Here is a 12,726-nt window from a genome sequence, read left to right on the forward strand (position 1 = left end):
GAGATCATGAATCGCATCGCAGAACATAGCAAGGCTAGCTTTAGTGTTTTTAAAGCAATTATACATTTTAATGACTGATCGTTTCGCTGGATAAGACCTTTATTCATCGTCTTGTATGTTTAAAGCTCTTTAAACATCTTGGATTACATGAGGGTGAGTAAATTATCCTGAATATTTATTTTGAAAGTGAACTACTCCTTTAGTAGCCTTCTTGACAGAATCGTTGATACTGTTTATGTAGGAAACTCCCTTACCTCAGACAAGATGCGAACTTTTATGAAATTTGGTCAAAACTAAAAATACGTGAAATACATGAAATAACTTTTTATCTTGTTCCCGATAAGCAGTAAATCAAATGTCCTCGTCATGAATCTAGTGTTGAGTGTGATGTGTCTCCAGTCCAGCAGGAGTCGCTCTGCAGCTCTTCAGTCCGCCGATAAACCCACTAAAGAAAGAAAGAAAGAAAGGAAGTAGAAAACCGAGCGCTGCGTGTTTACGTTATTTTAATTTTCATAGAGTGTTGTTTTTGTGTTGTTCTTCGTGTTTAGTTGATCATCATGACGTCACTGTCTGATGGGATGCGCTCCAGACACACACAGGACTCCGAGCTCAGCCTCACTTTACTCTGTTATAGTGACACAAACCCCACAGACGCTCAGGACACTGTGTGTGACAGTAATCACACCTTGAATCAGGATGAATCTACTGATCAAACCTCCACAGAGTCTCTGGATTCTGTCTGTAACGCTGGAGAACAGCAGATCCTGAACACCAGACCACTGAACATGTGTTCTGTCACACTAATTGGGATTGATGGGAAAGTGATGGAGATAAAAGCAGAACCCGAAATAAAGGAAGAACAAATAGATGAAAGATGAGAATGATGATGATGATGATGATAAAGTTACATCAGGTAAATTATCTTATGTACATGATATGGATTCTTGATTTAGTAAAACTCGAAACACAAATCAAATAACACAAAACCTCTTTTGAAATGATACAGAACCCACATCAGAGGAACATCAAACTGACGAAGATGAGAATCAGGAGGAGGACGATGATGATGATGATGATGATTTTATTCCTTCAGGTATATTTCCTCTTTAATGTTTCTCATCTCGACATTTGACTTTGGTGTGAATTTGTGATGTTTCAGAGGACCATGAATCATGTGAGTCACCAGTGAAATAAGAAAAAAACGCTTGTATAATGCTCACATGTATATGAAGCCTTTGAAGGGACACTTCCGTTTATCCTCATGTGAATGCTGGAGAGTAGAAATGCAAGATTATTTTCAGCTTTTGCTCCATATGCAGCTTTAGTAACTTCGGAACTGCAGCAGACTGACAGTTGAAGGGGAGGAGTTAACGGATGCTCCGCCCAAACCGTCTAACATACGTCATTTAAGATGGATAGTCATTACACAGCGGAAGTGCATTCTCAGATTTTAACTTTCAGATTTTTTTTCAAGAGGACACACACATTTTGAAAAGAGAATGACTCCCATTGATAAGCTATTTAAAGTAAACTTTGCACTATTTCATGATAAAATAGACATTGTCTTTTTTAAATTCAAGTCAAGTCAACTTTATTTATATAGCGTTTTTTTACCATTTTCGTCGTTTTATTGTTAATTTCACTGGGTTTTTATCTTTTAGGTATACTATATTTCTTAAAGTTATATAAAACATAGTTACCATAACTGCCACCAATCACTTCTAAGCTGATAAACAATGGTCAAGGTCGATAACCCTGTGGTAAGTGTGCCGACACACTGCCAGTGCACCACAGCGACCCGAGTTACATTCCCGTACTTTGCCGCACCTGCTCTTTTATCTCTGTCCAACGCTTTCCTGTCAGCTCTATACTGTCCTGTCCAAATAAAAGTGTAAACAAACACTAATAAAATATAGCTTTAAAAATTGATAACAACGGAAGGTCAAGTTACGGTCATACTCGAGGAGTAAACGATGAAATCTTGCCATTTTTAAGCAGTAGACACACCTTTTGAAATGATTATTGTATGTTATTAATTTAACACAAAAAATGCAATCGGTGAAGATTGTCTGACTGCAGATTAAAGCAAGAGTAATTCACAAACATATATTATTAGTATATTAAACTATGAAGTGTTTGTCCATTACGAGGTGGACATTTCATGTCACTTATTTGTTAAAAATGTTCGTTTGTGTAAATGTAAGTGCTTATGGTTAAGCTTGACCTGCCGTGTTTCTTTCAGATGACAGCAGTGATGGAGAAACGCAAGAGGACAGAGGGATTCAACGGGGGAAAAAGAAGCATGAGTGTCCTCACTGTGTGAAGAGATTTTACAGTGCATCTTGTTTTGAAAGACACATGCGCGCACACACCGAAGAGAGGCGATATCAGTGCAGCGAATGTGGAAAAACCTTCAAATATTCAGGTAGTTTGAGATCGCATCAGAAACTTCACTCTGACGAGAAACTCTTTCAGTGTTCGTACTGTGAGAAACGTTTCCGTCAGAAAGCTCACCTGACGCTGCACGAGAGAGTTCACACTGGAGAGAGACCTTACCTCTGCTCGGACTGTGGAAAGAGCTTTTCAAATTCAAGTGCTTTCAGAGATCATCAGAGAACTCACACGGGAGAAAAACCTTATCACTGCAGCGTTTGTGGGAAGAGATTTTCAACTTCACGTAGTTATAGAGATCATCAGAGAGTTCACACGGGAGAAAAACCTTTTTCCTGCAGTTTCTGTGGGAAGAGCTTCAGCCGACGTGACAATTTAAGGACACACAAGAGACTTCATACTGGAGAAAAACCTTACAAATGCTGTCAGTGTGACAAGGCGTTTACTCAGCGAGTTCTTCTGAAACTCCATCAGAAAGTTCACACTGGAGAGAAATCCACCAGATAATCTGAGGAGGGACATTCACTTATTAAGAAGGTTTCATGTTCAACAGAAGAAACATGATTTAACAATCTTTCAGAAAAAAAACTTCTTAAAAGATTCACACAAACACATCATTTTCATTTTATGCTCAATATTGTTCTCTTTATTGATGTAATCTCAAGATCTTGGAGGAAGACCCTTCCTATGTCGTTTTACGCTGTATGTCGAATCAGCAACTTCTTGTTAATGTGACAGTGTGTAGTTAATGATTTACACACCAAATATTTTGTGCATTATTATTCATTTGTATTTGTACAGTAGTTTATTGTCAACTCATTATAGTTGTTCACATTCACTGCTGTCTCGAATCTCCGGCCAGTTGATAACTGATAATACCTAGAATCTCAAAATCAAGCACTGGCGTAAGATCCTTTTCCTGTCTAGATAAAGCTTCAGTCAGTAACATCATGTCTCTGCTGACATCTCTGTGTTTCACACATTCCTCTGCTAGACATTCATTCACTTTGTAAGACCAATATAAATATAAATCATCACCACAACCTTTCCTTTCAAACAAACAAAAGTCTCCGTCGCCATCTGGGAACAATTTGGTTTAAAACTGTCAGGTATGTTGTGTAGCAGTGTACAATGATAAACTTTATAAAAAGACTTTCTTTCTTAACCAAAAGTTACTGAATGCAGCTGTAGCGTGTCAGAGGAGATCCGGACCTCCCACATGAGTCATCAAGTTTTATTCTCAATATTATCATTGGAGCTTTGGTTCCTTACTGGGAGACTGCTGACATTAGATCAGTTAAGAGTTCCGATGCTTTAATTATTTTATGTGCGTTACACTCTTGGTCGTGGTATTATTGCAAACTCTCTATGCATGTTACACTCTCATTCTTATATAACATTCTCTTTTTAAAAGACGTTTCCATGTAAGCTGTAAAGGCATGTCTGGTTCATTATCACACCTATTGTCTATCAGACTGTATATGATAAAGTATACACTATTTTAGTAGATTACAGTCTTTCTATGATGACAATAATATGTGCAGTAGTTTTATGTATATTTATTACTGTAGTTTTTTTATGTCTTAATTTTCCTGTAATTTGCTTTAAAACTGTACAACATTGTAAAGAAGCGCTATATAAATAAATTGGAATTGTAAAGTGTAGATGTTAGTGTTTTGTGTCAGAACATTGGATTTTGATATCTGATTTTGTGTTGTTTTGTTACGTTTATGAGTCATATTGTTGTTTCATGTTTAGTTTGAGTCATGATACTCCTTAAAGTGTCTGGATCTGGATAAAAAACATTTTCAAGGATCCTGATTTATGGAAGCCCGTTTCCACCAGGGTTGGGATTATTTTTTAGAATTAGTAAATCATAATAATGAGATAGTAAATCGAAATTTCGACTGGCAGAATGCCCTACTGGTCAGTCTGCCCCCGTACTTAGTCATTATTATGAGAAAGTTTCTCATTATTATGAGATACTAAGTCATTATTATGAGATATTAAGTCATTATTATGACTTACTAAGTCGAAATTTTGTATCTCCTTATTATGACTTATTATGAGATACTAAGTCATTATTATACGATACTAAGTCATTATTATGACTTACTAAATCGAAATTTTGTATCTCAAGCCCGTTTCCACCAGGGTTGGGATTATTTTTTAGAATTAGTAAATCATAATAATGAGATAGTAAATCGACATTTCGACTGGCAGAATGCCCTACTGGTCAGTCTGCCCCCGTACTAAGTCATTATTATGAGATAATTAGTCATTATTATGAGATACTAAGTCATTATTATGAGATACTAAGTCATTATTATGATTTACTAAGTCGAAATTTTGTATCTCATTATTATGATTTACTAATTCAAAAAAAAAATCCCAACCCTGGAGGAAACGGTCTTCCATACTGACTAAACCTTGCTGATAAAAAAAGTTTAGTGTTTAAACAATGTCGATGTTTTGTTCTTATATGAAATGTTTGAAAGTTGATGTGAAGCAGATCACACAGTAACTCGTGACTCATAATCTGTGAAAAGAATGAGAGAATGTGAAAATATCGTCATGAATCTAGTGTTGAGTGTGATGTGTCTCCAGTCCAGCAGGAGTCGCTCTGCAGCTCTTCAGTCCGCCGATAAACCCACTAAAGAAAGAAAGAAAGACAAACATCAAGCGCTGCGTATTTACATCACTTTGATTTTCTCTCTTTAGTGTTTTAAACACAGTGTTGTGTGTCTGTGTGTGTGTGTTTGTGTTGAGATGTTGACGATGACGTCACAGATGTGCTGTAAATCAGTGGGAACTGATCTGTCCATGCTGGATATTGATGATTTCATCACAGAAATCTGTCAGCTGAAGAAAGAGGTGAAGTTACTGGAGGAAAAGCTGAGGACAAGAGGAGATGAACTCAACACAGAGGTTTGGACACATTCAACATCATTTACCTCAATCACTCACACTGCTTTTATTCTGTCATTCATGTCAAACTAAATGAAAGTTATATATCACACATATATTCTCTATAAAGCTCCAGTGCTGATGATGTGTTGTGTGTTTGTCAGATTGTGGTAAAGGTCGAGTCAAACCCCACAGACGCTCAGGACACTGTGTGTGACAGTAATCACACCTTGAATCAGGATGAATCTACTGATCAAACCTCCACAGAGTCTCTGGATTCTGTCTGTAACGCTGGAGAACAGCAGATCCTGAACACCAGACCACTGAACATGTGTTCTGTCACACTGATGGACTGCAGAAAACTGATGGAGATGAAGACTGAACTCACAGTAAAGGAAGAACAGACTGATGAAGATGAGAATCATGATGATTTTGTTCCTTCAGTCAAATTGAACATAAAAACAGAACCCACATCAGAGGAAGAACAGACGAAAGAAGATTTGATTTCTTCAGGTATGTATCATCATCTAGGGCTTAATTGCACAACGAGCAAAACGACCGAATTTTTCTCATGTTAAAACCTCACACTGTGTCAATCACATTTACAGACTGACTCCGATATTCGTCAGTCACACAAATATTCAGACTAGGTTCGATTTTTCTGCGTTTTGACAATTCAGAGATACCTTACAAGAGCCATAAACGAAACAATGCATGTAACGTTATATGTAAAAACCTTAACCCGTTAAATTATTTACACAATTAACGCATCATACATTTAGTTTGACATATTTTGTCTCACGCTCTTATTCATGTAAATGCTTTAAACCATTTAAGCGCGATTTGACGCATTGACGCGTGTCGATAGACTTTAGAAAGCTTCTATCTGTGGGATGCAGCGCTGCGCCCCGTCCGGTATATACAGTCACAACTGCTGCGTCAGTGAATCTGTCAGACAGCGCACCAGTATTTACTTCTCTTTCGTGCTAGGATGAACAAAACCAGACGAGTTTATGTCAGAAAGACCGTTTAGTCTAAAATTTTCGTAAACGCAGAATTCAACGTGTAAAATAAAATCCTAAAAGAATGCAAAGAGTTGTGAAAATGGGAATGGCGTCAGGTGTGCGTAGAGCGGCAGCTCTTAAAGGGGCCGTATTCTTAAACCTGCTGCTGTGAGTCCTCTCATTAATGTTAATCAAAGAACAAAAGAAAAGAGGAAGTCAATTTCTTTTGTGACTTAAATGCTCAAGGCTTTAAATACAGAATTAAAGACTGTAAAGCGTATGATAACTTCATTCAATTTCTGTATATTCCTACCTGTTAGACATGAGAGCTCTCAGTTAATCTGTTCTTCAATGTCAAATGGTTATAATTAATGTTAAAGCAAAGAAAAAAATATCAATTTAAGAGACATCAGTTGCAGTACTAATATCAGAATGTTTTCTTTCATTCATAAAATGATGCTGTTGAAGAAATCTGTTGTTTCTACATTTATTTGGAGATTAAATGTGATATTGTTAGAATGTAAACGTATATTTCAAAGCATAAATTTTATTACAGAAAATATTTGGTAAATCAGATAAAAAAAATGAATCGACTGACAGCACTAGTATCATCTGTTTTTATTTTTTTCTCATATTCACTGTCACGTGAGTTCCTGTTTCGAAAAAGGTATTTTTGTCACTCAAGTTACAAACGCACATTTTAACGCAGTTGTGTTTGTTTCAGATGAGAGCGGTGATTCATGTCATGATGGAGAAACGGCCTCTACATCAAAACAGCGACTGACAGCACAAACTCTTTCCTGCATCACCTGTGGAAAGACATTCAGTTCACAGAGACGTTTAGAGACACATGAGAGAAAACACACAGAACAGAAACTCTTCACCTGCACCAGATGTGACATCAGCTTTCCTACCTTACAAGAGAAGAAACTTCATTCACAAGAGCACAGAGACAAGAAACACTTTCACTGTCAGCAGTGTGGAAAGAGTTTTAGCTCGTCTTCTAATCTGAAGAATCACATGAGGACACACACTGGAGAAAAACCTTTCCACTGCAGTGAATGTGACAAATATTTCAGCACCAAGGGAACTCTTGTTCTTCATCAGAGAACTCACACGGCAGAGAAACCTTATCACTGTTATGTTTGTGGGAAGCGGTTTTATTGTCAGGATCATTTAACAAAACACCTGAGAATTCATTCAGGTGAAAGACCTTTCAAATGTTCTCAGTGTGACAAGACGTTTGGTCGATCAGATGGCCTGAGAACTCATGAGAGAGTTCACACTGGAGAGAAACCTTATCACTGCTCCATCTGTGGAAATAACTTTTCTGATCATAGTACTTTTAAAGTTCATCTGAGAATTCATACTGGAGAGAAACCTTATGAGTGCAGTGTTTGTGGGAAGAGTTTTAATCGTCATCACCATTTAGAGAGACACAAGAAAGGTCACACTGCAGAAAAACCTCATCTCTGTAATGTTTGTGGGAAGCGTTTCACTCAACAAACTACCCTACTGAATCATCAGAGACTTCATACAGGTGAAAGACCCTTCAAGTGTTCTCAGTGTGACAAGACGTTTAATTATTCAGGTAGCTTGAGAATCCACAAGAGAGTTCACAGTGGAGAGAAACCTTATCAATGCTCTCAGTGTGGAAAGAGCTTCACTGATTCAAGTTCTTTTAAAGTCCATCAGAGAGTTCACACTGGAGAGAAGCCTTATCACTGCTCCATCTGTGGAGAGAGATTCGGTTATTTAGGAACTTTTCAGACTCATCAGAAGAAACATGCTGAAGAACAAACTGCACTGGAATCATCATAACGTCTATATCCTGGAATCATTTCTGTGTAATATGTGCTCGTATAAATGATTCAGTTGTTTTCTTCAGCTGCATGTCTTGTATGTATGATGTATGAATTGTCTCATGTATGAATTAAAATGAATCTGTTTTATGTTTTATGTTTATTAGATACATAACAACATTATTATTAACGTCTTGTACATATAACAGTTTGTACTTAAGATGAGCGTATTTTGTGTGCACAGTAAAGCTCGACCTCTCGAACCTTATTGTTACTTAACTTTTAAGACTGAATGGACAGGTGAACTCGTGAACTGTGTATTCTTTAATAAGATGTTATAAAATGTGAGGGGAAGAGACTTGAAATAGATATTATTTTGCGATATTTCAATTATTCTTTTTACTTTCGGACAGGTGCCAAGTGCCAAATATAATGATGTCCGAACGATTTTACATGTATTTATGAACAGAACGTGTTGGAAAAATGTAACACAGGAGGTTTAACGGTTGTTTTATTTTCTAATAAATGAAAATCCCACATTGGGTGATGCTCATACAGTGCACTGGTATTAGAAACAGGGCCGATAATATTTTTTCACATAAAAGCGTGGTCTTTTTTGACACTTATAGTTTAAAAATAAAAAATTTGCCCCAAACCAGAGTCCAACCAGTGAATTTCGGCTAGTTCTGATTAGAATTGTAATCTGATTTATAACAGCATTTACTTCAGGAAGGGAAAACTTTTATTAGATAAATAATTTACTATATTCCAACATTTTTGGTGATAATGTGTTATATTGTAATTATATTAATGATGATGGATAAAAACAACACATCAACATTAATGTTTTATTTTTATTATTTAGACATTTGGCAGACGCTTTTATCCAAAGCGACTTACAGTGGACTTATTACAGGGACAATCCCCCTGGAGCAACATGGAGTAAAGTGTCTTGGTCAAGGAAACATTAATGTTTTAATTATTGACGCACAGGTGAGATTCCGAATGATGAAGAATTACATACTTATCTAAAGTGGCAAGATAAAGTATGTTAACCTTTTGGAATATCATTGTTTTCTGAATACATTTGTCATAAAATGTGATCTGATCTTTATATAAGTCAAGGGTATTGACAAACATAATGTGTCTAAAAAACTAGAATTTAAAAAAATCTGATCTTTCCTGTCTTTATTGAACACACATTCATCATTCAATTGCATCGTACAGCTGACGTACAGACCAGTGCCGGCTGCTGATCTTTTAAAGAGGGGAAGCTCATTTTTGGCTTGAATGCGAGCACCTTCATTGATTGCATGCTCAACCCTGATCCTGGCCATGCAGCTTAATCTTGCACATGCACTCACATGTTCATTTCTATTTTCATGCCTTTTATATGCCCTGTCAAAGTTTGACAGATCTCCAAACCCCAATTTTGACCAAACAACACATCCATGAGATGGTTTCATCAAGAGACATGGCCAGCAGTACATTTTCTTTTTCACAGCACTTCCAGTCAGCCAGCTAACTTTGTCATAGCAGGAGAGCTGAAAAGACCTGTTACTTTTCTCTATCTTTTGCACTAAATCAATCTTAGGTGTTGATCAGCCCTGCTGTTTAATTTTTTTGTTTTAAAGTTTCTCCTCGTAAGGAAGACTTTCTAATGGCTTGGCCAAAATCAGGTCGACAATATTAGCACTGTCTGCCATCGTGTGCAGTTTGCTGGTTAGTTCAGACTATATGAATTAATGAACAAACTATCTAATATATATATATATATTTAACCCAACGGGAGGAAATGTGGGAATTATGTTCAACTGAAACAATGAATGTGGTGTGAAATTGTGTGAAATATACGATGAAGGTTGCAGCAGTTTGTCTTTCGACTACACATGTAAAATCCGTGATGGGACTGAGTTGGAAATGGAGACACAGAGTGATACGCGTCATAATCTGAAGACCACGCCCACACAACCGTCTCTTTGCATTGCGAGAAGCTGCCGCCTCCTTGTCATTTATGATTTATAAAAAAAAAATGTCTAGAAGCTGATATGTGACAATCTGTATAGCAAACAAGCTAAAAAAAAACAAGAAATACGTTTTTATAAGCTGTCGACCCCAAAAAACGAGCGTTTTAGGACATAAAAGTGGATTAAAAAGAGATGACAGACCCTCCAATCATCACGCAGACGCTCGGAGTCCGGGCCAGCCCACTCCTCCATTCATCCCAGAGACGCTGAGCGTCCGTGGGCGGGACATAATCGCAGCATTATCCAATGACCGTCTTGTTTCTAAGCACTGAAAAAACTGTTTAAAGCAGCCCCATTGAAGTCAATGGACGCTGGGCTTCAACAGAGTAATGCACTGTACACTACGGAAATGAATGAGAAGGAAATCGAGTCAGCCGACCTAAGTAGCTGATTCTGAACGAAATAGTTTTTGTTCGAGATGAACGTGTTTAACGCATTTTTAGTCAATAAAATGTTAACATAATAGTTCATATATTTGACCATTAATTTTTTGACAATTATAGGGGAAGCTGAGCTTCCCTTGCAGTCTTAAAGAAATCGCGTCTGGTACAGACATTCTCACATTATCTGAGGCAGAGCAAAGAGGAGATACAAACATGCACAGTATGTGGAAAATACAGCGTTTTTGAACCTATAATCATGTATACACACCGTGTTACATCTAAAACAAACCATAATATTAGTTTTAACCGTGTCATATCAACCCTTTAGGCACATTCATGGTAATTTTATAGACTCTACACATAAAATAGTAGAAAACATTATGATGATTCCAGAGCAGTTTGTTCTTCAGCATGTTTCTTCTGATGAGTCTTCAAACTTTTTAAATAAGCAAATCTCTCTCCACAGATGGAGCAGTGATACGTTTTCTCTCCAGTGTGAACTCTCTCATGGATTCTCAGGACATTTGAATAAGCAAACGTCTTGTCACACTGAGAACATTTATAAGGTCTTTCACCTGTATGAATTCTCTGATGCTCTAGTAAGTTATTATGTTGAGTAAAACTCTTCCCACAAACACTGCAGTGATAAGGTTTTTCTCCAGTGTGAACTCTCTCATGACGTATCAGATTAGCTTTATCACGGAAACGTTTATCACATTTTGAACACTGATAGAGTTTCTCCCCAGTGTGTGTTTTTTCATGTCTCTGTAAAGAACTTGACTGCTTAAAGGTTTTTCCACATTCACTGCACTCATACGGTCTCTCATCGGTGTGGACACGCACATGATTCATCAAATGGGATTTGTGGCTGAATCTCTTATCACACTGAGGACAAGCATATGGTTTTTCACCGGTGTGAATTCTCTGATGAAGAACAAGATTTCCTTTGGTGGTGAAATATTTGTCACATTCACTGCAGTGGAAAGACTTTTCTCCAGTGTGTGTCCTCATGTGAATCTTTAGATTCGAAGACGAGCCAAAACTCTTCGTGCACTGCTGACAGTGAAAGTGTTTCTTGTCTCTGTGCTCTTGTGAATGAAGTTTCTTCTCTTGTAAGGTAGGAAAGCTGATGTCACATCTGGTGCAGGTGAAGAGTTTCTGTTCTGTGTGTTTTCTCTCATGTGTCTCTAAACGTCTCTGTGAACTGAATGTCTTTCCACAGGTGATGCAGGAAAGAGTTTGTGCTGTCAGTCGCTGTTTTGATGTAGAGGCCATTTCTCCATCTCTACATGAATCACCGCTCTCATCTGAAACAAACACAACAGCGTTAAGAAGAAGCTCCAGAACATCTGAAACTACATCAGTGTCGACTGAGAAACCTTTTAGTGCATTTGTGACTCAAGTAATGTAAAAAACCTTTTATGAAAGTGGAACTCTCAAATGAAAGACAACCGAGAAACATACCTGAAGTAATAAAACCATCAACATTATTATCATCTTCATCAGTCTGTTCTTCCTTTACTATGGGTTCTGTTTTTATTTCCATCAGTGTGACAGAACACATGTTCAGTGGTCTGGTGTTCAGGATCTGCTGTTCTCCAGCGTTACAGACAGAATCCAGAGACTCTGTGGAGGTTTGATCAGTAGATTCATCCTGATTCAAGGTGTGATTACTGTCACACACAGTGTCCTGAGCGTCTGTGGGGTTTGTGTCAGTATAACAGAGTAAAGTGAGGCTGAGCCCTGAGTCCTGTGTGTGTCTGGACTTCTATTCAGAGAGGAAATATATTGAGATAAAGATATAAACTATGACAGTGAGATTAAAAACATTATTAAAATACAAACATTTAAAAGCAGTGTGAGTGATTGAGGTAAATGATGTTGAATGTGTCCAAACCTCTGTGTTGAGTTCATCTCCTCTTGTCCTCAGCTTTTCCTCCAGTAACTTCACCTCTTTCTTCAGCTGACAGATTTCTGTGATGAAATCATCAATATCCAGCATGGACAGATCAGTTCCCACTGATTTACAGCACATCTGTGACGTCATCGTCAACATATCAACACACACACACAGACACACACACAACACTGTGTTTAAAACACTAAAGAGAGAAAATCAAAGTGATGTAAACACGCAGCGCTTGATGTTTGTCTTTCTTTCTTTCTTTAGTGGGTTTATCGGCGGACTGAAGAGCTGCAGAGCGACTCCTGC

The 12,726-nt window shown here is 37.5% G+C and overlaps 2 protein-coding genes across 2 annotated transcripts; one reads left to right on the forward strand and one right to left on the reverse strand.

The window, feature by feature from the left end:
* The first annotated feature begins 294 nt into the window (after positions 1–294).
* On the forward strand, positions 295–8,657 carry LOC130435580 (zinc finger protein 709-like). Its single transcript, XM_056766306.1, has 5 exons — positions 295–913; positions 1,007–1,093; positions 2,243–2,897; positions 5,429–5,811; positions 7,027–8,657. Exons 1-5 carry the CDS (start codon positions 868–870, stop codon positions 8,121–8,123), a joined length of 2,268 nt encoding a protein of 755 aa, XP_056622284.1. The 5' UTR covers positions 295–867; the 3' UTR covers positions 8,124–8,657.
* A 1,062-nt stretch (positions 8,658–9,719) lies between these two features.
* On the reverse strand, positions 9,720–12,555 carry LOC130435584 (zinc finger protein 501-like). The gene is made up of 3 exons (XM_056766319.1): positions 12,412–12,555; positions 11,979–12,282; positions 9,720–11,821 (listed from the first exon to the last, which is right to left on the reverse strand). Exons 1-3 carry the CDS (start codon positions 12,547–12,549, stop codon positions 10,893–10,895), a joined length of 1,371 nt encoding a protein of 456 aa, XP_056622297.1. The 5' UTR covers positions 12,550–12,555; the 3' UTR covers positions 9,720–10,892.
* Between the last annotated feature and the right edge of the window lie 171 nt (positions 12,556–12,726).

Source organism: Triplophysa dalaica, chromosome 2 (assembly GCF_015846415.1).
Source record: "Triplophysa dalaica isolate WHDGS20190420 chromosome 2, ASM1584641v1, whole genome shotgun sequence".
NCBI classification, from domain to species: Eukaryota; Metazoa; Chordata; class Actinopteri; order Cypriniformes; family Nemacheilidae; genus Triplophysa; species Triplophysa dalaica.